This window comes from Carassius gibelio, chromosome A15 (assembly GCF_023724105.1).
Source record: "Carassius gibelio isolate Cgi1373 ecotype wild population from Czech Republic chromosome A15, carGib1.2-hapl.c, whole genome shotgun sequence".
In the NCBI taxonomy this organism is placed as follows: Eukaryota; Metazoa; Chordata; class Actinopteri; order Cypriniformes; family Cyprinidae; genus Carassius; species Carassius gibelio.
In genome coordinates this window covers 23427912-23455580 of record NC_068385.1, presented here as the reverse complement: position 1 = coordinate 23455580, position 27669 = coordinate 23427912, and the positions used below count along the sequence as shown (strand labels likewise).

The 27669-nt window shown below is 40.0% G+C and overlaps 1 protein-coding gene across 5 annotated transcripts in view; it reads right to left on the bottom strand.

Moving 5' to 3' along the window:
- The window catches only part of LOC128028754 (teneurin-4), a 226762-nt gene that overhangs the window by 153515 nt on the left and 45578 nt on the right, over positions 1 to 27669 (bottom strand). For all 5 annotated transcript variants that reach the window (XM_052616071.1, XM_052616067.1, XM_052616069.1 and 2 more), the window contains one exon: positions 946 to 1222. In XM_052616071.1, the coding sequence (XP_052472031.1) occupies positions 946 to 1168 (223 nt within the window). In that variant the 5' untranslated portion in view covers positions 1169 to 1222. The remainder of the gene's footprint in view (positions 1 to 945; positions 1223 to 27669) is intronic.

The window sequence follows — 27669 nt, the reverse complement described above, 5'->3', positions numbered from 1 at the left end:
ATTTAATAGTTTATTCTAAAAATGAAACAGATTAAAATTAAACGGATTATTAAAGAAATGATATATTTAATATGCAATACTAAAAAATCACTACGTACTATTGCAATAGTACTGTAAAATCAGAGAAGAAGAAGAAGAAGAAGAAGAAGAAGAAGAAGAAGAAGAAGAAGAAGAAGAAGAAAAAGAAAAAGAAGAAGAAGAAGAAGAATGTAATTTTAAGGTGACAAGTTTGGTGACAACCACATCAATCCAAATTTTTGTGTTTTATTTTTTCCAATGGAAAATAGGATACATTTTTAACTGTTAATTCATCTCTGATTTTGGGTATGAGGAGGAACAAATTTCAGCCTGTTCTAAAACAAAGCTATTGCACAACATTGGAAGACTTGAAATAAAGCACACAAGTCATGTGCACCACTACCGTGGTGCTTTTAAGGTTCTTTTTTGGGAGTCTGAAAGCCCCTGGTCGCCAATAACCGTTGTATGGAAAAGAGCAGCATGGACATAAAAATTATGCATTTGTGTTCCTCAGAAAAAAAGAACAGTATTTAGTTTGGAACAACATGAGGGCGAGTCTTTTTATACACAGAATGGATTTTGTGTCTTTCTGCTGTAAAACAGATATGAAAAATGCAGGCTGCTGGCCGAAGGTAAATTCTGTGGAGACATGCAGCAATCAGAAATGCATTATACTTTAATAGGCAAATTATAATGTCATCAATAACAGTTCACTTCTGCAAATTAGGCCGGATTGCTTTCACAGCAAATACAAACCAAACCGGAGCCCAAGCAAAACCATAACCCACACAGACTTAAGTGCAATTCTACCAGGCAACTCTTCCCCGTCTTTGAATTGCATTGGCAGTGCTAATGGCACAGAAATGACACAATTCTGTTTTAAAATGCACCGGGAAGATCCCACATTTGAAATCTAGTCCTGCTCACCTTGCCTGCTGAACTCATCGGCTTCATGGTGCACCACGTCTTTGACTCGGCTGCCATAGCCCAATCGGGAGTCCTGGTCAAAAGCTTTGAGGGTCTCGCTGGAGCTGTAGGACTTGGGGTTGAGCTTGCCGTCCTCGCTGTCAGCTGAGGAGCTGGTGTACAGGTGCTCCGTGTCCCGCCTGGAGGTCAAGGAGCGGTAGGGTCTGTGTTCTTTCACTTCCATGGCAACCTTGTCTCTTGTCTTAACATCAAAGAAGCCAATTCAGTCCGTATGATTCTGCAAGAGGACACAGGTGGGGACAAAAAGACTTGCTTAGCATGAATACCGCTTTTAGCAGCTAAACCTACAATAAAAGCTTAAACCTCACTACTGTTCAAAAGTTGTATTTTAATGTGCCATTCTGCATGACAGGCAGGTGAGATATTTTTTCAGCTGACTTTTTGGTGACAAGACCCTAAAGGACTATAGTTTAAAAATAGCAGCTTTTACTATTACAAAAAAAAAAAAAAAAAAAAATTCCACACGCATCCACATTTGTTAACATGGGTTTCACACATTTCATCATGAAAATATTCCAAAACCACTTCATGTGTGTTTCACATGTGTTTCACATATTTTGCATGTGATTTTAACATGTGAAGTTAATATGGTTTCTCTGTAAGAGTTGACAAAGCTGAAAAAATAAATTAAATCAAAGAATAAAATTCTTTTTTTTTTTTTTTATGACTGATTTTTAAGCCCACCCCCCCCCCCACCCCCCACCCCATTGTCTTTTTTTTAACAAAAGAGCTGCTTGGACATTGTGCAAAATATCTCCTTTTGCATTCTATGGAACAAAGAAATTCACAAGAGAATGAAATGACATGAAGGTACTGTAAGTACATTTTAGTTTTTTGTTGCGTTATTCCCTTAACACACAACAAGGTAAATTAACATCGTCTACATCGTCATCTGCCTCATTAACATTCCAGCCTCATCCTAAAATCTTCATTACACAGCAAACAGCATTGTGAGAAACATTAGTCCTTCAGAATGCAAGCTTGCACGCAATAATGCATGCCTCTCTGTAACTAAATGACACTTTGTAGCATAGTGTTAAAAACAAAATGGCGGCGTGGAGAGAAATATATTAGTGTAGGCGCACAGTGCCACTGTGAGATCACACAACCTGACATCGATTTATATGTCTCCTGATTTTGAACTGGAGCAGCGGAGGAGGACTTAAACATGTCAAAGTGGATTTATGAAGTTGATTAGAAGTTGGGTCATTGTTTTCTCTCAGGCTCACTTAAGATAGTGAGGTTCCCGTTTGATTCAGTTCATTTCCTGGACGCCGGCTCAGATCCACATCAGGAGTTTCTGACAATACAAGGTTTACTATCTGTAATGGATTGAACCGCAGGCCGTGCAGTCTTCAGACATTTTAGACCAGCATTTCATTTACTGCATCTGCTGATAGAGCGTGCAGTGTGCTGTTAAAAACAGAAAAAAAACAATAAAAATGTCTCACGCAAATAAAGGACACAGCTAGGATACATTTAGAAAAAAATATAAAAAAAATTAACAAACAAAACGAAGCATATTCTCGCTATTATAACATTATTGTTGACTGCCTCCTTGTAAGTAAAAAAAAAACAACAATAACGTATTGCTTATAATGTGAAGCACTAACGATGTTTTGTTGTATTCATGCATTTATGTTGTATGAGTATAGATCATGCTAGAATGATGAATTGTATCAAATATATCATTTTTAATGCATGCATTTAATATTTAATACTAATTAATTTAATTTCATTTATTACAGTAAAGACAATGAATTTAAAGTAATGTTATGACGAATAAAGTTAAAATAAAGTTATGGCGATTATAGAAGCGAACAGTAATAATAAAAAAAAAATGAAACAATTAAACACAGGGGAAAAAAACTGGTTTAACAAAGTCTAACATTGGGTTTCTTGCTACAGTATTTTTTTTAAGATTACAGTAATTGCCATGCAAGTAATTTAGTAGTGAACAAATGTGGATTAAAATTATATATTATTCGGTTATTAAAGTACAAGTATGGATAATGCTGAACTGGATTAAATATCTACATTTTATTTTCCATTTAGAAAAATCTTTTACATCAGACAGGATAATTTTTATTAGTGTAATGTGAAAAAAAAATATCACAGTGATGATAATTATGTGTAAAATAATTAAATAATGAGACAATCTCACAAAGGAATATCAAGGCTCATATTTAACATAAAAAAGAAGAAAATAATGTTTTGCATAAGATGATTTTGCCTACACAATATATTATTATTATTATTATTATTATTATTATTATTATTATTATTATTATTATAATTATTAAATATATATTTATTTATTTCTCATTTTATTTTATTTTTATTTTTAGGTTAAATATGAGCCTTGATATTGCTTTGCGAGATTGACCACAATCTCAATTTATTAGCTGAAAAAAAAAAAATAAAAAATAAAAGGGAACCCACACATCAAAAATAGAAGGCTTAATCATAATGGAATTAGGTTTTATATTATCTTAAAGCAAAAACAAAAAACAACAGTTTGAGTGAGACAATATGGCCGACTCGCTCTCAGCATTTCCCAGCAGATAAGCTCTTTAAGACCACTGTAATATAAATTTGTTGTGCTCCCGCAATAATCCACAGTAAACTATACCTAACCCCCCATTAAACAGCCTCTTTATTGCCAAGCCCATTATGGAGTCGGGGTCATCTTTTGTATGGACTGGCAGCTGAAAAGATGGCTGTGATTAATGACTTGGAGACCTCTGCTCCAGGACCTCCGCTGTGGACAAAAACTGCTTTTCTCCTAAAAGACCCGCAAGAGCACTTCAGCTGCTGGGCCGGAATCTCCAAAACATTTGCTTTTAGGTTACTCATTTTTTTAGCATTTAGAAAGAATCGTCTAGCTTATGCTAATTCATACAGAGACAAAAGAGCCTTTATGGCAGCAATTGAAGGGCTTTTGTTAAAGTGCATTGTTTTAATTCCCAAAAGCCTCGCTTCAATTAAATCGCCACGTAGTGTGGAGATTCTGCGCATATGCCACGCTCCTGAATATCCGGGGTCCCGTGTGTACAAGGGTGTACCTTTGGGGCCATGGGAACGCTTTCCATCTTTTCAACGAAGCAACAGCCGTCACTTACGCTTTGACAGCTGACGTCTAGTGCAAATACATGTCTGTGAAAGGGAAGATGCGTTTGACTGACATTTCTCTATGAAGAACTTCAAGAGCAAACTATTTTTGCTCTCTCTGTGTTTTTCTATGATAGTGTGGTTAAGCTGTATGAATAATCAGGGGAAAAAAGTCAGAGATGTCAGCTCCTACCTAATCTCAGGATCCCTTTGGTGGGCCAAAAAACAAAACAGAAACAAAAAACCCACCAGATATGAATAAATAAAGCTGAAAAAAAGACTGATTTCTGTCCTTGGATTTGCTGAACTGGGGACACAATATATAAGAAATAAATCAGACAACCGAGGTGTTTTATTTATTTATTTTTTTTTTTTATATATGGTTATCTACTGTAGTTAATACACCCCCCCCCCACCACCACCACCCTTTTTAACAATCCCAAACTTATTTATTTCTTTAGAATAGTTTATTTGATGAACATAATAAAGTTTTTACGGTCACATTTTTTTATTTAATATGTCCATGCTGAATGAAAGTATTAATCTTACTGAAACCAAATTTTGAATAGTAGTGTACAGTAGGGCTGCACAATGTGTCGTTTAAGCATCGATATCGCAATGTACAAATTCACGATAGTCACATCGCAGGATGTGCAATGTAGGCTGTCCTAATTGATCCGTTATTCATTAACTGTACGGGCCAGCTGCTCCACAGCCCTTGACGAATGTGATTCGCGGAGAGCGCGAGAGAGAGAGCGCGCGCACAAGAGAGAGATTGAGAGAGAGGGAGAGAGAGAGAGAGAGATGGCCGCACGCTCACCGTCTTCAAACAACACGACCGATGTCTGGCTCTCTCCCTCGCGCATATTAATCAATTGACACAATGGTGTCGATGTTTAAATCAATTAAAATGAGAATGTAAGTGTGCTGACCCCATTTTTGTTTGTAAGAAAAAAATAGATTAGATTTCATATCGCAATATATATCGCAGAAAAATAAAATATTGCAATGCCATTTTTTATATCGTAATATCGTGCAGCCCTAGTGTACAGTGTGTTTGTTCCAGATGCACACTGAAAAAGGCAATGCAGTTTGTTACAACAACAGCCAAACAAGACATATTTTGTGTTTAAAATGCAATTATGTGGAGCTGTAGGCGGGGCTACACCAAGCAATCAATATATTCTGACAGTACCCCTTATTAACCTATAACTCATTTATTGATCAATTTGCCTTTTTTTATTTTTTTTAGAAATTATATACCTGTATATTGTTAAAACTGGCAAGCTTATATATTGATCTTGGCAGCTTTATTCTGTAAGCTGCAATTGAACAAATGAAACAATATTCTTGAGTATTCAGTGGTTAAATGAAATTAGAGAAAAAAACACTCTGTTGTTCAGGATTCGCTTCGTTTCCTTTGATTTCCCTTCATTTTAAACACAGCTGCAGCAAAGCACTCTGGGGAAAGCAGCAAATAGCATATCCACAAAAAAAATCTGCTGCTCAGGTATCAGTTTCCTCATACATTCAATGCTATCGATCAGTCTGTATTCGAAAAATATTCCTGCACACTCCAAGCCAAAAATAGCATAATAATAATAAAAAAAAAACCCTTATGAGTTGTTTCTGAAAAGGGATTTACATGACATTCTGACACCTCAACATATGGATCAGGAAAACAATGCATGTTTGAACATCTGCTATGGAGGAAATAGGGTCTTGGTTAAATGTCATTAAAGTCATCATGAAATAGCATTCAAAATTGCTTTCTCTGCTGTAATAGGACATACATTATTTCTAGTTTTAAAGCCATATTAAATGTTTTGCAATGAAGGTCTTTATCCATTGGGAATTGATGAAGGAGCATTAAATGTGGGTGTTTTATGCCAACAAGAGTCAGATGTATAATAGGAGTTAGATTATGTTGGTAATACCAAGGAACTTTGATTTATGGATGTTTCTTCAACTTTTATGTTCCAAAGGTTGTTTATTATTATTATTATTATTATTATTATTATTATTATTATTATTATTATTATAACTAACAAATGTTACTTTTTAAAAGTTTTAAAATGTCTGTGTACTTTACCAGCAAAACACAACAGTTTCTTTGGAGCTTGAGATGAAAAGAGAGAAAGAGAATTCAATGTACAGTTGTTTAATATTTCTAATAAAGCTGTAAGTTCAAAAATTGGAGAAATAACCGTGTGCAATTATGACAAAGCAAGATGAAATATTTGACGATTTTCTAACAGAAATGTTTAGAAATGAAAGGTATTTTCCATTACAGTCATTTCACCACATAACATTTTTTATGTTATGTGGGGGGGTGGTGAAATGCTATTTCGTGCATACTAAGTCTTTTATTAATAAAATAACTTTATTTTTAACAACAACAATGTATTAAAGGGGGGGTGAAATGCTATTTCATGCATACTGAGTTTTTTACACTGTTAAAGAGTTGGATTCCCATGCTAAACATGGACAAAGTTTCAAAAATTAAGTTGTACATTTGAAGGAGTATTTTTGTTCCAAAAATACCTCTTCCGGTTTGTCACAAGTTTCGGAAAGTTTTTTTTTTTTTTTTTTTTCGAGTATGGCTCTGTGTGACGTAAGATGGAGCGGAATTTCCTTATATGGGTCCTAAGGGCACGTCTCCCGGAAGAGCGCACGCTCCCATATAGCAGAGCACTGAGAGCACAGACATTCACGGAGCAGAGCGAGAGGGTCACGAAATGTCACAAAAGAAGTGTGTTTTTGGTTGTCAGGGCAAGACAACCCTGCACAGATTACCAAAAAAAAAAAAAAAAAAAAAAAAAAAATTTTTATTTTTACAGAACATCAACGGAGTTGTGCAAGTGTTTTTGTTTGTTCCCTGCATTTTGAAGATGCTTGTTTTACAAACAAGGACCAGTTTGATGCCAGATTTGCACATCGTTTATTTCTTAAGGATAATGCAGTCCCAACGAAAAAGGGTCACGATTGTGTGTTGGAACCGCAGACGGGGAGTAAAACTGCTTCCAATATCTCGGTGTTGTTAACTTAGCAATCGGCACGTAAGCACATCAAGTAAACAACATGCGATGTTGTCATCAAACTGCACTTTGCACATGTACAGCAAAAAAAAAAAAAAAAAAAAAAAAAAAAAACGACATAAAGTGGAACTTAGTCATTTTCCAAAACCGCTAAGCAAATATATACAGTTTCAATACATACTAGGGCTGTGCAAAAAATCGAATGCGATTTTCATGCACCTCTCATCAGTAAAGACGCTCCTGTAATTAGAAGTATATCTCCAGCATGTGCGTTCAGATCAGGGTTGCCAGGTTTTCACAACAAATCCTGCACAGTTGCTTCATAAAACTAGTCCAAAAATAGCCCAATCGTGTTTCCGGGAGGTTCCCCGATAAAATTAGCATTTTAGGGGCTAAATATCACGTTATTGATATTGGGATTGCTTCTACCAACAACTAACACAAAATCGTTTTCAAAATCGACAAAGAATCGCCTGCGATTTTAACATCGATTTTGTGTAGATTGTCAGTGAATTACGGCTCTGTGTAGTAAATGCCAACCACTGTTGACAAGTCTGTGGTGGTTGTTTTTCATGTCCGCGGGTCACAGCGACCCCAATACAAATAACGTGATATTTAACCCCTAAAATGCGAATTTTACCAAGGCAACCCTGCTAAAAAAACGTATATTTTAACCCCGGGAAGCAATGTTTTATCGGGGAACCTTCTGGAAGCGGGATTGGGCTAGTTTTGAGAAGCAACTGGGCAGGATTGTTGTGAAAACCTGGCAACCCTGATCTGAACACACGTGGTGGAGATATACTTCTAATTACAGGAGCGTCTTTACTGATGAGATGTACATGAAAATCGCATTCGATTTTTTGCACAGCCCTAACAGAGATGTCATTGCTGATGCTCTTGTTAAATTTCAGCCTCTGGATCTGATTCTGGATCATACATTTACGGCTGAATCTGACTGTTAGCCATGTTTTGTTTTGGATGTTTTTTTCCACACGGTAATGTCACAGCTCCCAAACGCTCTCAACGCAAAAGCTTTTTTAGCTCTGCCCACACGTCACGCCGCCAGCCGGTCGTGTTTTTCCGGGAAAAATCGGTACAGACTATCTTTCTCTTATAAATATAATAAAACTAAAGACTTTTTGGAGTTATGAAGGGTGCAGTACTACTCTATAGGTACTCAAGATTAACAGGATATTGAGTGAAAACGAGCATTTCACCCCCCCCTTTAACATTAAAGAGCTATCGACTTTGAGGAAATATTTTTTAATACATAATTTCCAAGCTCTAACTTGATCATGTAATACAAAAAGTGTGGAATATTTAACATGCTAGCTAAGAAATAAGCCTCAGCAGGACAAATTGGTCAACAATTTTATTATTATTATTTATTATTTTTCAGTCAGTTCACCAGTTTGCATCGTATCTGCTCTGACAAAAATGACTTTGAGGTAAAAGCAAGACTTCTATATAGAGATTTTAAATCTAGGGGATATCCCAACAATTGGCTTGATACAGCACTAAACAAAGTACGTGCCTCTGGTACACATTCGTCTAATTTGGTCTCCAAACAAAATGAGAACCGCTGCATTCTAAAACTGACCCATAGTCCTTTGAGCAGAGAAATTAGAAACATTGTTTATTCTCATTGGCATATAATTAAAAGTGACTATCAACTGAATGGACTTTTTCAAAATTTACCTCTTTGTGTCTTTTCTAGAAGCTCAAACCTTAGAGATAGGCTGGTCCATGCTGATACTGCAACGCCTCCTTCTGGTACTCTTTCTAATGCCCAGGGTAATTTTCCATGCAAAAGTTGCACTTCCTGTATACATTACCTTAAACTCCAATCTTTCACACATCCGCACACACGTAAGATATATAAAATCAAGCAATTGATTACATGTAAATCTACTCACGTGGTGTACATTTTGATCTGCCCTTGCCCATTATTGTTTGTAGGCAAAACTATCAGGGCTTTACGATCAAGAATTTTGGAACACTTGAGTGCAATCAGGAGATGTGATGCAACTTTGTCTGTTTCCCAACATTTTCAACTAGCTAAGCATGAAATTTCTGACCTGAAATTTCTGGGCATTGAAAGAGTTTTGCCTAAAAGAAGAGGTGGTGATGTAGATAAAAAAAACTGCTACAGAGAGAATCTTTTTGGATTTTTGAACTCAACAGCCTTTTCCCGAAAGGGATGAATGAAGAGATAAACTATTCATGTTTTCTGTAAATGCCGTTATTCTTTTTTTAGAGATAAATATTGTTAACTTTTCTATTAAAAGAATTGTGTTTTCACTTGTTCTCTGGGTCTGGGCTGAAGCCCCTCCCTTTGCACCTGTTACTTGTTTCCTGATTATCTATCAGGTATTAATTGACTGCATGTCTGTGGTTCATTCATTATGAGCATTGAGAATAGCTGGATGGTTGAAATGTCTGCTCTTGCTCTAAATAAATGATTGATTCTTTTTGTTAAAGACTTTGTCTAATCTTTCAGAGTGCGAACCATCTACAGTATCTTCAACAGTTTTATACCAAATACGGTATGTTTTGAATGTCATTTCCATCAGAAAATACATAATTTCAGATGTAATAAAAATGCTAATAAAAATAGCTTTCAAAGAAAAGTATTGTATACCATGTACAAAATGTTTCATGGTTTGATAGTCAAAAGGAAAGTGATACTATGTTGTATCATTTTACTTCTCTCTATTAATTCATATATGCATCAACCAGTATAGCAATTTACCATAAAAGAGCCCAAGACTAGGAGTATAGAGTCCCTACAGAGAGCAGGCAGGGCGATACCAGGTCCCAGTCCTGCTGTGGTATTATCTGAGCTCCATGTCCCGGACTGGTGGCTTATGGAGCCCTCCTACTATGACTGAGATGAAAGGGTGCCATCTATATGCAAATGGTTTCGGCCTATTCTTATTACAATTAGTGTGTGTGGTTGTGCGTGTGTGTGTGAGAGACAGTGTGAAAGTGAAGCTATTGAGTTCTGAATGCAAGCGTGGTAATCTATCTGTTGAACTGTTAGCTCCTTGATTTGTCAACATTCTTAATTGTTTTTGGTGATTAAATGACACTGCATATAGCATAGAAACCTTTCAGAGCATTATGCCAATCAATATGGTTTGCTGGTCCAAAACACAGACACAAAAAGAGAACATTTCCAGACTTGTTTGGCACTGCTGACAAACTAGCGAACAGGATAATTTTGCAACTGATTAATGACACATTGGACAAAATGGGCTCCCTTTACAATTTTGATACTTTTTTTGAGGATTCTTTGATGAATATTAAAAATGTATATTTTTGAAAACAATATAAAAGTCTTTACTGTCACTTTTGATGAATTTAATCTTTTTAAGATGACCTCAATTTTAATGATGTATAATCAAGATTTTTTTTTTTTTTTTATTATTTATTTTAATTTTACAGATGTTTTTTTTTTTATTTATTTTTTTTTATTATTTTTTTTTTTTACGTAATGTCAATGGAGACCAGTAACGGTTTTGTTACCAACATTCTTCAATAATTATTTTGTTTTTAGAATAAGAAACATGGATTTTAAAGGCATGGAGCAACTCAGAGAATGAGTGAATGGTGACAGAAGTTACATTTTTGGGTGAACTATTCCTTTAAAGGCAATTTTTGGGACTTTAATGGACTTCATCCATCACAGAGCAAGAAAGATCAGACAGAGAAAGCCAGCAGGTTTGCTCCGAGCTGACCCAATGGCACATGCTAGCGCAGCAGGGGTCAGATCGATCAGGAAATTCAACTTGGGAAAAATGAAATGAAAATAGATGCAGCATGTCCTGCTGAAATGTAAGAGGCTTACATGAAATCAACCAGTGTTGTTCAGGTGATCAATAACCACATGACATCGGTCATGAGCTAGAAATCAGTTTCTAAAAAAAAAAATACAAAAATAAAAAAATTCCCAAAAGATCAAAAGCTTACTGAAGAATAATTATTTACAAGTTACAAAACAAGTCCAACAGAGTGACATTGGCTCAACCAACGCACAAAATCATACATTTTACCACACATTAAAGGCTCTTCAGAAATGTAAAGTTAGAAGAAAAACAAGTGTGAGGATGTTCTTACCAAAAGCCTACATTGGAAATTCATGATTTGGCATTTCACAAACTATAAAGAGAATAAATCAAGCTAAGACTAAATTGATGTTCCAAAGATATCCTTCATGCTAGTGCAAGTTAACAAGTTCGGTAAATAACCAGCTTTCTGAAATGGGGTCAGAAGTTTAAACGCATTTATTCACTTTCCGTGCAAATGGAACACCCTGACTTTGACCGGGAGCTACGAAAATTACTGAATGTCACTTTATAGCAGTGATCATCAAAACTTTGCTTATCCATTAATAACGCAACTGTCAAGGACTAAACAATTTTCATGATGTGACAAAGTCATAAAATACCAGTGGACAGGGATGTACGGTACATGGTAATGGAGAGAATTGGTCAATGCTTAGAATGGGATATAGTGTGTGTGTGTTAACACAACCTGAGAGATGCTCAAACATCATGGAACATCGTGGATCGCATCAATGACATGGGAAATACATCATCTTGACTGGATCCTTGAACAGAAAATGAGCCAAGAAGTGAATTAGGGGCAAAATAAATAAGGACTATGAGAGTGTGAGTGGAGGAAATCAACCTTAGGAAATCTGGAAAAACAAAACTATTTACTGAAGGAAATGCAAAGTGTTCTATTCAGAAACACACCATGAATAAAGTGTTGGATGGTTGCCAGTGTTCTTTTACCGTTTCAAAGGTGTCCTCATGTTGTCAGCATGTTAATGCGGTTGCTAGGGTGTTCTGGGTGGTTGTCAAAGTTAAAAGCATGTTGGACTAGGAGTGTCCCTTTCAAATAAAATTAAGAAATCGATTGCCAATCATATCAAAGTCACTATAAAACAGAAGTAGTGACAAATATTTTCTTCAATAAGAAGACCAGCATACAATACTCGATTCCAAAAAAGTTGGGACACTGTACAAATTATAGTAATAATACATTAACAAATCTTTTTTAAGCAACAGATGTCCTTTATTATTAGTGATATTGTCATTGGTATCTGCATCGAATACGATGTACAACCATCAACGTTGGCACACTCACGGGCAGAACCCGCGAAGACTACAAGATCCTCAACAATTATCGTCAGCATGAAGTTTCGTGATGCCATCATCGAGGTAAATTGGGTGTCCAACTGCCTTATCTCGATCAAGTTTGACTTGCACCCAGTACCGCTGCGTGTCATCTCGTGCTACGCCCTGCAAACTGGCTGCCCTGACGGAGAGAAGGAAGACTTCTGGCAGTCCCTGGAAGCCCATGCCCTCTCCTTCGATCAAACCGACTGAATGGTGAGTGGCGGTGCCCTTAATGGACACGTTGGCTCAGAGCGGGATTGATATTGCCACACGCATGGCAGAAAAGGGTTCGGGATAAGGAATGCTGATGGTGAATCCTGGACTTCAGCGAAGCGTACGACCTGGCCATCGGAAACACCATCTTCAAGAAGCAGAAATCGCACTTGGTGATGTATGCGAGTGGCGGCCACTCGACTCAAATTGACTACTGACCGATCCAGAGCACAAGGCCACCCTTAAAACCACCTTCACTGGGATTCGAGTCGTGAAGTGAAGTGAAGTGAAAGTGACATTCAGCCAAGTATGGTGACCCATACTCAGAATTTGTGCTCTGCATTTAACCCATCCGAAATGCACACACACAGAACAGTGAACACACACACACACACACTGTGAGCACACACCCGGAGCAGTGGGCAGCCATTTATGCTGCGGCGCCCGGGGAGCAGTTGGGGGTTCGATGCCTTGCTCAAGGGAACCTAAGTCGTGGTATTGAAGGTGGAGAGAGATCTGTTCATGCACTACCCCCACCCACAATTTCGTCCGGCCCGAGACTAGAACTCACAATCCTTCAATTGGGAGTCCAACCCTCTAACCATTAGGCCACGACTTCCCCTAGAAGCAACATTAACCACCCGGGATTCGAACCCATGACGTTTCGGGTTTGGGACCAGGGCCTTAGCAGAGTGAGCCACATTAGTTGATGCCCATATCAACACAGATAGTTGTACGCAGCATGACGGACGCCATCTATGCACTGCATCTCCTCGTCGAGCGACATCGTGAAAAGTACAAGACTGTCCAGCTTGCTCTGGAGAAGTGACCTGATCTGGCACTCGCTTCGACCCCATGGTGTCCCCTAGGCCTACGTCGACTGGGTGAGGATGCCCAACCACCGCACCACCAGTGTCATCCACATATTTTTAGAAGAAAACAAACATAACCCCAGGTATTTATTCAATACAGTGGCTAAATTAACGAAAAATAAAGCCTCAACAAGTGTTGACATTTTCCAAAACCACAACAGTAATGACTTTATGAACTACTTTACTTCTAAAATCGATACTATTAGAGATAAAATTGCAACCATTCAGCCGTCAGCTACAGTATCACATCAGACAGTGCACTATAGACCCCCTGAGGAACAGTTCCACTCATTCTCTACTATAGGAGAGGAAGAATTGTATAAACTTGTTAAATCATCTAAACCAACAACATGTATGTTAGACCCTATACCATCTAAGCTCCTAAAAGAGGTGCTTCCAGAAGTCATAGATCCTCTTCTGAATATTATTAATTCCTCATTGTCATTAGGATATGTCCCCAAAACCTTCAAACTGGCTGTTATTAAGCCTCTCATAAAAAAAACACAACTTGACCCCAGAGGACTTGTTAATTATAGACCAATCTTGAATCTCCCTTTTCTGTCCAAGATACTAGAAAAGGTGGTATCCTCACAATTATATTCCTTCTTAGAGAAAAATGGTATATGTGAGGATTTCCAGTCAGGATTTAGACCGTATCATAGTACTGAGACTGCTCTCCTTAGAGTTACAAATGATCTGCTCTTATCATCTGATCATGGGTGTATCTCTCTATTAGTTTTATTGGATCTTAGTGCTGCGTTTGACACAATTGACCACAACATTCTTTTGCATAGACTTGAACACTTTGTTGGCATCAGTGGAAGTGCATTAGCATGGTTTAAATCGTACTTATATGACCGCCATCAGTTCGTAGCAGTGAATGAAGATGTATCATATCGATCACAAGTGCAGTATGGAGTACCTCAAGGCTCAGTACTAGGGCCGCTACTCTTCACGCTTTATATGTTACCCTTGGGAGATATCATCAGGAAACATGGTGTTAGCTTTCACTGTTATGCTGATGATACTCAGCTCTATATTTCCTCGAAGCCCGGTGAAACACACCCATTTGAAAAACTAATGGAATGCATAGTCGATATAAAAAATTGGATGACGAGTAATTTCTTACTGCTAAATTCAGAAAAAACAGAGGTGTTAATCATAGGGCCTAAAAACTCTGCTTGTAATAACCTAGAACACTGTCTAAGACTTGATGGTTGCTCTGTCAATTCTTCGTCATCAGTTAGGAACCTAGGTGTGCTACTTGATCGCAATCTTTCCTTAGAAAGCCACGTTTCTAGCATTTTTAAAACTGCATTTTTCCATCTCAAAAATATATCTAAATTACGGCCTATGCTCTCAATGTCAAATGCTAAAATGTTAATCCATGCATTTATGACTTCAAGGTTAGACTATTGTAATGCTTTATTGGGTGGTTGTTCTGCACGCTTGGTAAACAAACTACAGCTAGTCCAAAATGCAGCAGCAAGAGTTCTTACTAGAACCAGGAAGTATTACCATATTAGCCCGGTCCTGTCATCGCTGCACTGGCTCCCTATCAAACATCGTATAGATTTTAAAATATTGCTTATTACTTATAAAGCCCTGAATGGTTTAGCACCTCAGTATTTGAATGAGCTCCTTTTACATTATACTCCTCTACGTCCGCTACGTTCTCAAAACTCAGGCAATTTGATAATACCTAGAATATCAAAATCAACTGCGGGCGGCAAGTCCTTTTCCTATTTGGCGCCTAAACTCTGGAATAACCTACCTAACATTGTTCGGGAGGCAGACACACTCTTGCAGTTTAAATCTAGATTAAAGACCCATCTCTTTAACCTGGCATACACATAACATACTAATATGCTTTTAATATCCAAATCCGTTAAAGGATTTTTAGGCTGCATTAATTAGGTAAACTGGAACCGGAAACACTTCACATAACACCGTACTTTCTACATCATTAGAAGAATGGCATCTACACTAATATTTGTCTGTTTCTGTCTTATTCTGAGGTCACCGTAGCCACCAGATCCAGTCTGTATCCAGATCAGAGGGTCACTGCAGTCACCCGGATCCAGTACGTATCCAGACCAGATGGTGGATCAGCACCTAGAAAGGACCTCTACTGCCCTGAAAGACAGCGGAGACCAGGACAACTAGAGCCCAGATACAGATCCCCTGTAAAGACCTTGTCTCAGAGGAGCACCAGGACAAGACCACAGGAAACAGATGATTCTTCTGCACAATCTGACTTTGCTGCAGCCTGGAATTGAACTACTGGTTTCGTCTGGTCAGAGGAGAACTGGCCCCCCAACTGAGCCTGGTTTCTCCCAAGGTTTCTTTCTACATTCTGTCACCGATGGAGTTTCGGTTCCTTGCCGCTGTCACCTCTGGCTTGCTTAGTTGGGGTCACTTCATCTACACCGATATCATTGACTCGATTGCAAATAAATGCACAGACACTATTTAAACTGAACAGAGATGACATAACGGAGTTCAATGATGAACTGCCTTTAACTATTATTTTGCATTATTGAGACACTGTTTTCCAAATGAATGTTGTTCAGTGCTTTGACGCAATGTATTTTGTTTAAAGCACTATATAAATAAAGGTGACATATCTGTGTTGGCATCCACCAAGGATCTGCCCTCTCGCCCCTGCTCCTCATCACATGCATGGACACGATAATGTCAGGACTGATCCAACAACCACACCCTTGGACACTGTTGTTCTCAGACAATGCAGACGAGGCCCGCCAACATCAAACGCAGCAATGGTCGGACCAATGCAGCATGCGGCTCATCATCAGCAAGACTAAGTACCTGCAATCTTGCATGCAGATAGATGGATCCATCACTATTACAGGCCACACCCTGAAGAAAGGTGCAAGATGGTGAATCACTGCCTGATGCCTGAGCATGCGTGAATGCTGCGTGGCTCATATGGCGGCAAGTGATGGGCATGCTTTGCGATAGGAAGAATCCACCTGAAGTTGAACATATACAAAAAGGTTGAGCGCCCTGTTGCATTGTATGGATCCGAGTGTTGGCATAGCCAAACACGAAAACACCATGCACGCCATAGAGATGTGCATGCTCCGATGGGCACTCGGCTTGACCCTGCTTGCCAACGTAGGGCTGGGTACCGAACTTCGATACCTTTATGGTATCGAACGAAAAACTTCGATACTATGAGTATCGAAAAATTATTTATCTTGCGGTGCCAAATTTCGGTACCAAAAACCGAGCGGCTGTGTCTGTGTAAGCTTGTAGCATACGTGCATGTAAGGACCTAAATTCGCCGTTAATGGCTGTCGACCACCACGTGACTTTGCAGGGAGGATTTTTGAAGATACTCGTAGTCACACAACACAAGTGTAGTTGTTTTTTCTCAAAACGTTTCCGTTTTACAATGACAAAGAGGTCTAAAGTGTGGCTACACTTTATAAAAGTGGATGCCGAGTCAGCAAAGTGCAACATATGTGATAAGTATTGCAACCAAAGCCCTCCCTCCCTGTTTAGTTTGGTCTACTCCATTGCGTATCTTGAAACACGCCCCCTATCACGTTGTCTAAAAACAGAGAGAGAGACAGATTTATCCGGTACAGCGAATTTCTCTAAGCAGCAGGCCACCGTATACGTTCACTTAAAACATAACCGATTGTGTTTACGAGAATACTTGCAGAGACAATTATTTTGATATAATTGTGTGTATGTGTTCATTCAGAAGCTACGAAATGCGAAAGATGAATTCATTCTCTGTACACGCACTGTCTGAAATGCTGCTCGTAGCGCGTGCTTTGAATGAGTGAGCGCAAGCTCCGAACGCGCGAATTGTTTAAAACGCTTGAATCAGCAATATTTAGAAACGAGTGCAAACGATCAGCTACGATCCGTTTCACCCCTTCAAGCGAGTGAACAACGCGAATCAAGTTAGGAATTTTACATCACTATTCACGATAGCCCATCGGACTGGAAAACACAATAGCCTCGGGACGTGGGGCTAGCGATTTTGCGAGCCCTGCACCTCAGATCTATCCAGTTTGTGAAATACTGGTTTCCACACTGGTTTCATTAAACAAAATAAATAATTATTTTAAAAGATTGACTCAAAATAATCATCGGTTCACTAATCGGATCATGAACTTGCCAAAGATTATCTATTATTGAACATCTCGAATGAATAAAGACTTCAAGTTCATCTGTAAAGCACATAAAGCTATCGTTTGAGTTTATAAACTTCAATTTCATGCATGATTTGTATGGACCTGATAACTGAATGCAAAGTGTGAGTTCTAGAATAATGTTTGTGTCTTGATGAGCATGTATCGCTCACTAGGAGTCGCTAAATGAACAGCTGTTGTTCTTTTTTTTTTTTTTTAAACGGAGGATCAGTTGCCATATTGGTTAAAATCCCCAAACTGTTTACTTAAATATTAAATTAATAAATGACATCAAAACAGGAGCGTTTGCGTTATGATGTGGTGGGCTGCTGTGGGCCAGAAAGTCCAGGGCCACTTTTTGGTCCCAGTCCCCCCCTGAATGGCACACCCCTATCCAAAAAGCACAACCAGTTGTATTAATAATGTTATCCTGAGTGTGAAGTGTTACCAGAAATTGTTTTAATTAAGGTGAAAAATAAAAGTTTTGTGTTTCATGTATTTGTGTTGATGTTGAAATGGATTTTAAAACATATGGTATCGAAAAAAAGTATCGTTAGGAACTGGTATCGAAACTGAGGTATCGAAATTGGCACCGGATCGAAAGGTTTTGAACAATACCCAGCCCTATGCCAACGTGCAGAACGAGGACATCAGACGGGCCATAAGCATCGCTCCTATTACAGAGAAGTTGCGAGAAGCACATCTGCGATCATACAGCTATGTCATGCGGATCGATGTTGACTCAGTGGTCAAGACTGCCTCCCCGCCTCAGCTCGCCCAGCAAGCAACCACGATGAAAGCCCAAAAAGAAATCGATAGAGCCCATTCGGGACAACATGTGAATGCGAGTCATCATCCCCGCCAATGCCCACGACCGAACAATGTGGCGAATGTTGTGCCAATCAGTGGGACCCCGCACTGCAGGACTAATGCCCGGAAGAAGAAGAGATTGTTACTTGCAATTTTATGCAGTTAAAAATTTATTACTGGACTTATATAATTTGTTCTTGTTTAACTAATGATTCAAACTATCATTTTAAACCTGAAGTAGACAAACTGTTTTATAAAGTAAGTGCCATTTCAAGTAGTCCATTGAAAATAGCCCTTCCTCAGTCATACTGCGGTCTCTAGATATGACTGGGTCCTTCCTCAGAGAAAATCTATGGAAAGGCAAATATCCATGTCTGCACTCTGCAGCATAAGAAAGCACATAGGAGGTCGACCGATATATCGCTCGGCCGATATATCGGGCCGATATTTGTAATTTAATATATCGGCATCGACCGATATCCATGTTTAGTAGCGGCAATTTAAAGTCAGGCACGTCGGCGGGCAGCCCAGTGTTATTGGCACGGTGGAAAGTGCTGCTGCTGCCACTGCATGTGGAGCACCCCAAACCAAAACTTTTGGAAGATTCAACAACAGTCCTGGGAGATAAAGGTAGTTAGAGAATTTCACTCTGTAAATGGTGTGGAGAAGTTGGCAGCTCTCCCAAACACTGCAGCGTGATTGAGAGCTCCGTTACTCTGCCCCCGCTCACAGACAGCACCGCGCTCGGAGAGACAGCTGTCCTGGAGCTGCTCCAGAAGGGTGAATGACATTTGATCGGAAGCATGGTTTGATGCAGACAATAACGTACTCGGTTACGAACGTAACCTCGGTTCCCTGAGATACAGAACGAGTACTGCGTATGGGGAAAAGCTCCTTTTTTCCTCGATACTGAAGCCTTTTTTCAATAACGCAGTGCAACTGCACTGCCATTGGTTTAATCTGTAAACTTTTTTAAACCAATGACAGCGCTGCGTAGCTGCATGAGCCTGTGGCGATGCAGTGCGCCAAAGCCCGCCAAAATGGGCGGGGCGAATGGCTATATAAGCAGGCAATCGCCAGAGGAAATCAGGTCATACGACTGAAGCGACGACACTGAACCCGCAGCCTCGTGGCACGGCATATAACGCAGTACTCGTTCCGTATCTCAGGGAACCGAGGTTACGTACGTAACCGAGTACGTTCCCTTTCGATACTTCACTCATACTGCATATGGGGAATGAATTCAACCGCGCCGTGCCACGGTAGGGAACGACAAGACTTAACTTGAACACCCTGGGGTCCAGAGGATAAGTGAGAGGGCCGGAGCCATCGAACCCTTGACGCTACACTGCTAAGAGGGAGCTAGCTCCCTGGAGGTGGTATGATGACAGAGTCTGCTAGAGGCCGTCGTATCAAACCGAAAGTACCCGAGCATGCAAGGTCGGGATATCCAAGTTATAGAATCTGACAAAAGTGGATGGCGAGGACCAGCCGGCCGCCTCACAGATGTCCTTGATAGAGACACCACTAGATCAGGCCCATGAAGAGGCCATCCCTCTAGTAGAGTGGGCTCTAACTCCTATGGGGCACTCAAGGCCCATAGAGGACTAACATAGAGTGATAGCTTCAACTATCCAACGCGAGAGGCGTTGCTTTGAGACCGAAGACCCTTTGGTGCGGCCACCAAAGCAGACAAAAAGCTGGTCAGATTGCCTGAACGGCTGCGACTGCTCAATGTAAATCCTCAAAGCCCTCACTGTGCAGAGTAAATCCAGCTCTCGCTCACCTGACAACGGAGGCAGAGCTGAGAGGGAAATTACCTGTGCTCTGAATGGCGTCGAGAGCACTTTAGGTACGTAGCCATGCCTGGGTTTTAAAATGACCTTAGAGTAATTTGGCCCAAACTCAAGGCATGCAGGGCTCACCGAGAGGGCCTGCAAATCGCCAACACGCTTGACCGATGCTAGAGCAAGTAGCAGAGCGTATTTGAGCGTTAGGGGCCGAAGGTCAGCTGACCGCAGCGGTTCAAAGGGAGGTCCTTTGAGTGCTCCAAGGACCGTGTGAAGGTCCCAAGTGGGAACGGTGAGAGGACGTGGGGGCTTCAACCGCCTAGCACCTCTCAGGAAACGCACAATGAGGCTGTTTCGACCCACTGATTGGCCAGCAATAGGAGCATGAAATGCTGCAATGGCTGCTACGTAAAACCTTGAGTGTGGAAGGGGTGAGACCCTTTTCTAGACGCTCCTGGAGAAATGACAGTATCGGAGATACATCACACTCAACAGGGTCTTTGTTTTGTGCTAAGCACCAGTCAACAAAGACCGACCATTTTTGGGCATAGAGGCGTCTTGTAGACGGGGCTCTTGCCTGAGCAATGGTGTGTAGCACGTCCCCGGGGAGGCTCAGAGGCTCCCATCGAGGGACCATACATGCAGAGCCCAGAGTTCTGGCTGTGGATGCCAGATTGTCCTGTTCGCCTGAGAGAGGAGGTCCCGCCTCAGGGGGATCGGACATGGGGCTTTCATGGAAAGCCTGAAAAGCTCCGAGGACCAAACTTGGGTCCTCCAGAGTGGGGCCACTAGGAGGACTCTGTGTCTGTCTTCCCTGACTCGTCTGATGACCTGTGGGATCAGAGCGATCGGGGGAAAAGCATAAAGAAGGAGGCTGGGCCAGTTGTGGGCCAGCGCATCTGTTTCCTTTGAAAAATAAGTTGGGCAATGAGAGTTGCTTTCTGAGGCGAAGAGGTCGACCTCTGCCTTCCCGAAAATCTCCCAGATTTTGAGAACCGTCTGGGGATGGAGCATCCACTCGTCCGAGGGGACATTGCTTCGTGAAAGCATGTCTGCTCCCAGATTTGTCTTGCCAGGTATGTGTGTCTCCTTGAGCGAACACAACCTGGGTAATGCCCATTCCAAGAGGCGCTTTGCCAGTGCGCAGAGGTGGCTGGACGAAAGGCCGCCTTGGTGATTTATGTAGGACACCACTGTCATGCTGTCCGTCTGGACTAGGATGTGGCGCCATTCCAGGATTGCCTGAAAGGATTGAAGGGCTCGTTCCACTGCCAGCATCTCAAGGCAGTTGATATGGAGATGGCTTTCTTCGTGTGACCACGAGCTGAAGGCTGGTCTGCCAGCATCTGTTGAGAGCACCGTCCTTCTGGAAACCGCCTGTAGGGGTACTCCTCGACTGAACCAAACAGGGTTCATCCAAGGCTCCAGGGCTGCTAGACAGGCCTGGTTGACCCTGATGCGAAAGCGGCCGTGCCGCCAAGCATGAGGTGGGACCCGGAGTTTCAGCCAGTACTGCAAGGGCCGCATTCGTAGGAGGCCGAGCTGTAAAACTGGGGAGGCGGAAGCCATCAGCCCTAGCATCCTCTGAAAGAACTTCAGAGGGAAACAGGCTTTGTTCTTGACAGAGGCCGCGAGCTGCTGAAGTACCAGAGCGCGCTCTGGTGATATGACCGCCCTCATATTGACTGAGTCGAAAACTGCTCCCAGGAACGTAATATGGCCAGAATCACCGGCCCAGTCCTCCGTTTCAGAAGCCGCGAGTGACATGGAGTCGACAAGCGGCTCGTCCTCCGATCCGCCGAAAAAGAGAAAGAAAAAGAGGTCGCTCGCTTCAGCCGACAGGGGACGGCTCTCTCATTGGAGAGGGTGAGGCACGCGGGCGCTGAGCCGGCGTTAGCTCACCCGAATCCGGGCGCTGAGCCCCTCTTCCCTGCTGTCTTTTCATGGCCGGCTCGCGGGAGGAAAAAGACGGGAGGGTGCGAGGGGCGGGATTGCTTTCATTAAAGAAAGCAATCTGCGACCGCAGAAAGGCGAGACTCATGCTCTCACAAAAGCAGCATGAAGTGTCAGTGAGTGCAGCCTCAGCATGGGGTTTACCCAGGGCAGAAAACACACTCACCATGGCCGTCGTCATCATGCAGAGGGGCTCTGCATGTGCCACAGGTGTTGCGCGGCATTGCCGCCGCCGTTAAAACGGCGTTAGAAACGCTCTTTTAGAGCGGTGAAAACCGCTGGAAAAAGCTCTTTTACGATCGCCGGATGGCGGCAGGAGATCGCTGAGAAGCGGCCGGAAGCGGGAAGCGGGCAGACCGAGATCGGCACTGAGAGCGGCTGTCTGCGAGAACGCCGGCGCTGCAGGCAGTCTTATGTAAATGATGACATACATATATATACATATATATAAATAAATATATATATATATATATTTTTTTTTTTTACACCTGTTTTATATATTTAATACTTGGTCAGTTTATTGATTTGTTTGGTTAACTTTGGATAATTTTTTTTATTTTAATACCCTGCAGTGAACTAAATTTGAGAGATGGTTCAAGTTAGTGCTCAATAAATGATGATAAGTTTAGAAAAATTAGTTGTGCATCACCTTATTATTAGTGTGACATTTTAGCATGCAAATCAAGGGGAGAACTCCAAGATATCGGCCCTAAAAAAAATCGGCAACACATATCGGCAGCACATATCGGCCTATAGAAAAACCCATATCGGTCGATCTCTAGCACATACCTGTCTGACCATGCACCGCAATCGAAGCAAAGAAAATAAATGGCATTGTTGTAGTGGTTGCAGGCACAGTTAGGTGTTCTGTGCCACTCTGGTTCATTAGCGAGCAATTACCACTCATTACGCCCCTTTGGCCAGGCTAGGCTTGATTTATAACCCCAGAAGGGTTTAGAGCAATCTTAATACTTAGTTTAGCAATCATCAACTGCTTATAATCCTTCAGCAATGAGAAGAAATGCCACTGCACTGCTGCCCATCTTCACTATTCTCAGAATCAATCACTGAAACAAGCTTGCTCACATTCACACTCTCTGTCGCTTCCTTCTCATGATCACTCATAGTAGATCTCGTATAAGAAGTGTTTTACGCTAAAGGGAAACAGCACTGAGTATTTTTTGCTTCACACTAGCGTGGTTTAAAAATATTTCACTCCTTCCTTGAGGTGGAAAGGATTTGGCAGTGATGGGACCATCAAATGCCTTTGTGTCTTTCTGCATGACAAGCCAAGGCTGTGTTGACTCGTGTAGTGCACAGGTTTTTTTAATTTTTTTTATTATTTTTTTGCAGTGCGACATCGTGTGTGTTTTGGCAGCTGGAGGGCTGAGTGGTTGTGGTTGTGTCTGTGTGACAGGAAGTAGATGATGAGGAGGACATGAGGACAGACCCGCCGTTTTACATAACGCAATAGCCCTGACAAAACCAAAGAGACGTACCGCACAACTCTTGTTTGCATTGCAAAACAAATAGCCTCCTTAATAACAAGGAATATTTTTAATTATTAATTATTGGATGAATAATAGTTATTTTATTTTTGGAATTTCATATGACATACAGTTATAACAAGTAGTGCCATTAATAAATGAATAATAATGTTATTATTGTGTTTATATTGATAAGAATACTTGTACACGTGTGTATGTACATACACATGTATACATACACACTTTTTATTTGCCACTGCGTTTCGGCATATGACAGCAGTTTTATCAGTTCAGATAAAACATTTCTCAGTGATGAATATTTTCAAACTAAGAAAAACTTTTTAAGGCCATAGAACAATTTTAAGGCCATCAAGACCATCTCAAGGGAGTCTGGCATACAATGCAAAAATAGCAAATAAATAAAATACAACTAAATAGCTTTTTTTTTTTTAGATTATCATTAATAATACTGACCTTGTTAAGGCAAAAATAACTCTTTCGACTTCCAGTTGTCTGACTGTTTTCCAAAAGAACGCTGATTGGAATGGATCCCTGGAAAGAGGGTTATAATTTAGCTTTCTGTGAATTACCTTTGTAGTCAGTGATGCTGAAACCCAGATCTGTCAAGCAGTCAGCTACAGACCGTCTGCTCTCCAGCCAAAGCGTCAAGTATAGTTAATTTAAATGCTAATGTTTGTGACTGGTCCAGTTTGCATGGATTAGCCAACATCTACTATCTTACAACAAATTACTGGTATTGTAAACAATTAATTGGTGCATGCTATTTAAATATTAGATTAGATTAGATTCAACTTTATTGTTATTATGCAGAGTACAAGTACAGAGCTAATGAAATGCAGTTAGCATCTAACCAGAAGTGCAAGAATATAGTGTTATATATACATAAAAGTGCAGAGTAAGTAAAGCTTATGATATACAGAATGTACAGTGGAGTTGCTATATACAATATTGATCAGAGTATATACAGAATATAAATATGAATGTAATGTAGGGATTGTATGTACATTATGAACAGAGCAAAGAAGGATTTTATATACATTATGAATAGCAGGAACTTGAGAACAGTAATAATAAATACAGTTGAATGAGTGTGCAAAAGTATTGTTTAACAATTATATGCAAAATAACAGTAGTGCAATTATATTTTTTGTAGAATAGTTTACTGTGCTTGTACAGTAACAGCTTTAGACAGTTTATAGTGTAATGGATTTAACCATGTGCAGTCTGTGCAAAATATGAGTAGTGCAATACATGTATGTAAAGTAAAGTATTGTGACCAGTACTTTACAGTATGCATGATGCGACATCATGCATACTGTAGTAATCTTTCATCAAAATGAATCTCCTTTTCTGCTGACATCATTAAGGCCTCTATCATAGAGGCCACGCCCAGCTAGCTGTCCAATTATTTCAATGGATTAAATCAAGTCTTGTCCTTCGCTTTCTTCTGATGTATTGTGTGCTACCGACCATTCAATATAACAGAAATAAAATGGGTTGCAAATGCAGTTTCATATACTGTCAGAATAACAGTATTTATATAAATAACCAAGGCTGAATTCCCCAGCCAGCATCCTGAATGACGCATGATTGCACTAAAATCTGAACCATGTGAGCAAACATCCCCCCACCCCGACACTTGATGGGATTTGGTCCGATTTAAGGTAGGGATAAAACATCAAATCTCTATGTGGCTTACCCCAACCACTGGGTGACCATTTCAAACCCTGCCAGCCAGGAAGCTCTTTATGTAGATCTTTTCAACCACTGCATGCACCCACACACATTTACACGCTCACACAGTTTGAATAGTATACTCTTCAGGCATGTGATGGAACATTTTTTGAGGGGGCACTCACTGCCATTGCTTTCTTCTTGAGAGAATGATGATGATGATGATGATGATGATGATGATGATGATAATAATTAAAAAATATATAAAAAAAAACTTATTTTAACAATATTATTTGTATAATAATAATAATAATAATAATATACAACTTATAAAAAAATAATGCAAGAAAACAAATTTAAAATAATACAATTATGAAAAGTTGGCAATAATAATAATAATAATAATAATAATAATAATAATAATAATAATAATAATAATACATACAAAATATATTATTATTATTATTATTATTATTATTATTATTATTATTATTATTATTATTATTATTATTAGAAAGGAGAAAAGATATTCTATTCTACTTGTACAACTATTTCCATGAGAGAACAAGTGTGTTTGGGGTATTTGACGACAACAGCACAGTGCCAGTTTTCTGCTCTCTTTTATCACAATGATAAAATAAGGGACAGGAGCTCTGCTCCAAATTTTCTCAACTGCATCTGCCCTGAAAGGATACAGGCAAACAGACGCCTCACAATGACAGTCTGATTTACTACCCTGAGTCAGGTTTCCCCAAGTAATGGAAAGTTAAGTCTATACACCGCTTTTTTTTTTATTTTATTTTTTTTTTTTTTTATGTCTTCTCTGCCAACTATCTCCTGCACCAGAAAAAAAAAAAAAAAAGAAAATAAAACCTTTTCCTCTCTAGACAATGTTTTTTTTATTATTATTATTATTATTATTTACTTATCAAAATACAATACAAGGATGTGTTATGTGTGACAATTCTGTCTAGTTTCCTGTGCATTTGAACACAAGTATGATACTGAATGCGATAAACTAATATGTTTTTGTGTTACTGATCACTAACAGACATACATAGACTAACATACACAAAGCACATACCTTTTGAGTGTGGTGTGCTTGCTTAGCCTTTTGTTGTGATAAACAAAATTTTCCCACACTCCCCATCTGATTGGAAGAGGTGGAGTTACTGATCTGCTTATCTCTAATGATTGGAAATGTATTTACTTACTTTCTCTGGGTATTAACAGCTCCTTTGAATCACATTCAACCACTATTACCCACCCTTTTAAAATCCAGTTTGTAGTTGTTTATGGGCCCCCAGGACCACAAGGTAACTTCTTGGATGAATTAGATCTGATCTCAACCTCTACTGAGGATGGTACTCCCCTAGTTATGCTTAGAGACTTCAACATCCACCTAGAAAAACCTCAAACTGCAGACGTCCACACTCTGCTTGCCTCTTTCGATCTGAGTCTTTGTCTGCTCACAAATCAGGCAACCAACTGGACCTCATTTAAACACGTCACTGCTCCACTGATCATGTGCTGGTTACTCCACTGCACACTACAGATCACTTCGTCCTCACTTTTAACCTCAACATGGTTCTTGACACAACACATACCCCTCCACAGTCACTCCTCTCTTCCTTCTCCGCTAATGTCTCCACTGCTAAAAGGACATACTATCATATCAAAATTGACAATTCGCCTAACTCTCGCATGCTCTTTAAAACATTTTCATCCCTCCTTTTTACTTCTGCTGCCTCTCCTTCATCAACTCTAACGACTTTGACACATTCTTCATTAATAAATGAAAACCATTAGTACACAATTTTCCACACCACAATCTGTCAAGCACATCTTACCAAAAAACATGCACTTGTTCATATCCTTCTCTTCACTCTCTGAGTCAGAATTCTCCAAACTCATCCTTTCTAATTATTCTACTACTTGTCCGATTGAACCTTCTCCATCTCACCTCCTTCAAGCCATTTCTCCTGCATTTGTACCTGCACTCACTTACATCCGTTAAAACAACCCTTCATACAGTTTTTCCCTCAACTTATAAACAGGCTTGTATAACCCCTCTATTGAAGAAATCCACCCTTTACCAATCTCTTTTAGAGAACTACAGACCTGTTTTTCCTCTTCCTTTCATTGCAAAAACACTTGAACGAGTTCAACCAAGTTTCTGCCTTTCTCACACAGAAAAACCTCCTCCACAGCAAACAGTCTGGTTTCAGAAGTGGATGTTCGACCGAGAGTGCCTTGCTCTCAGTTTTTGAAACCCTAAGACTGGCAAAAGCATATTCCAAATATTCAATACTTATCTTGCTGGATCTGTCCACTACTGGG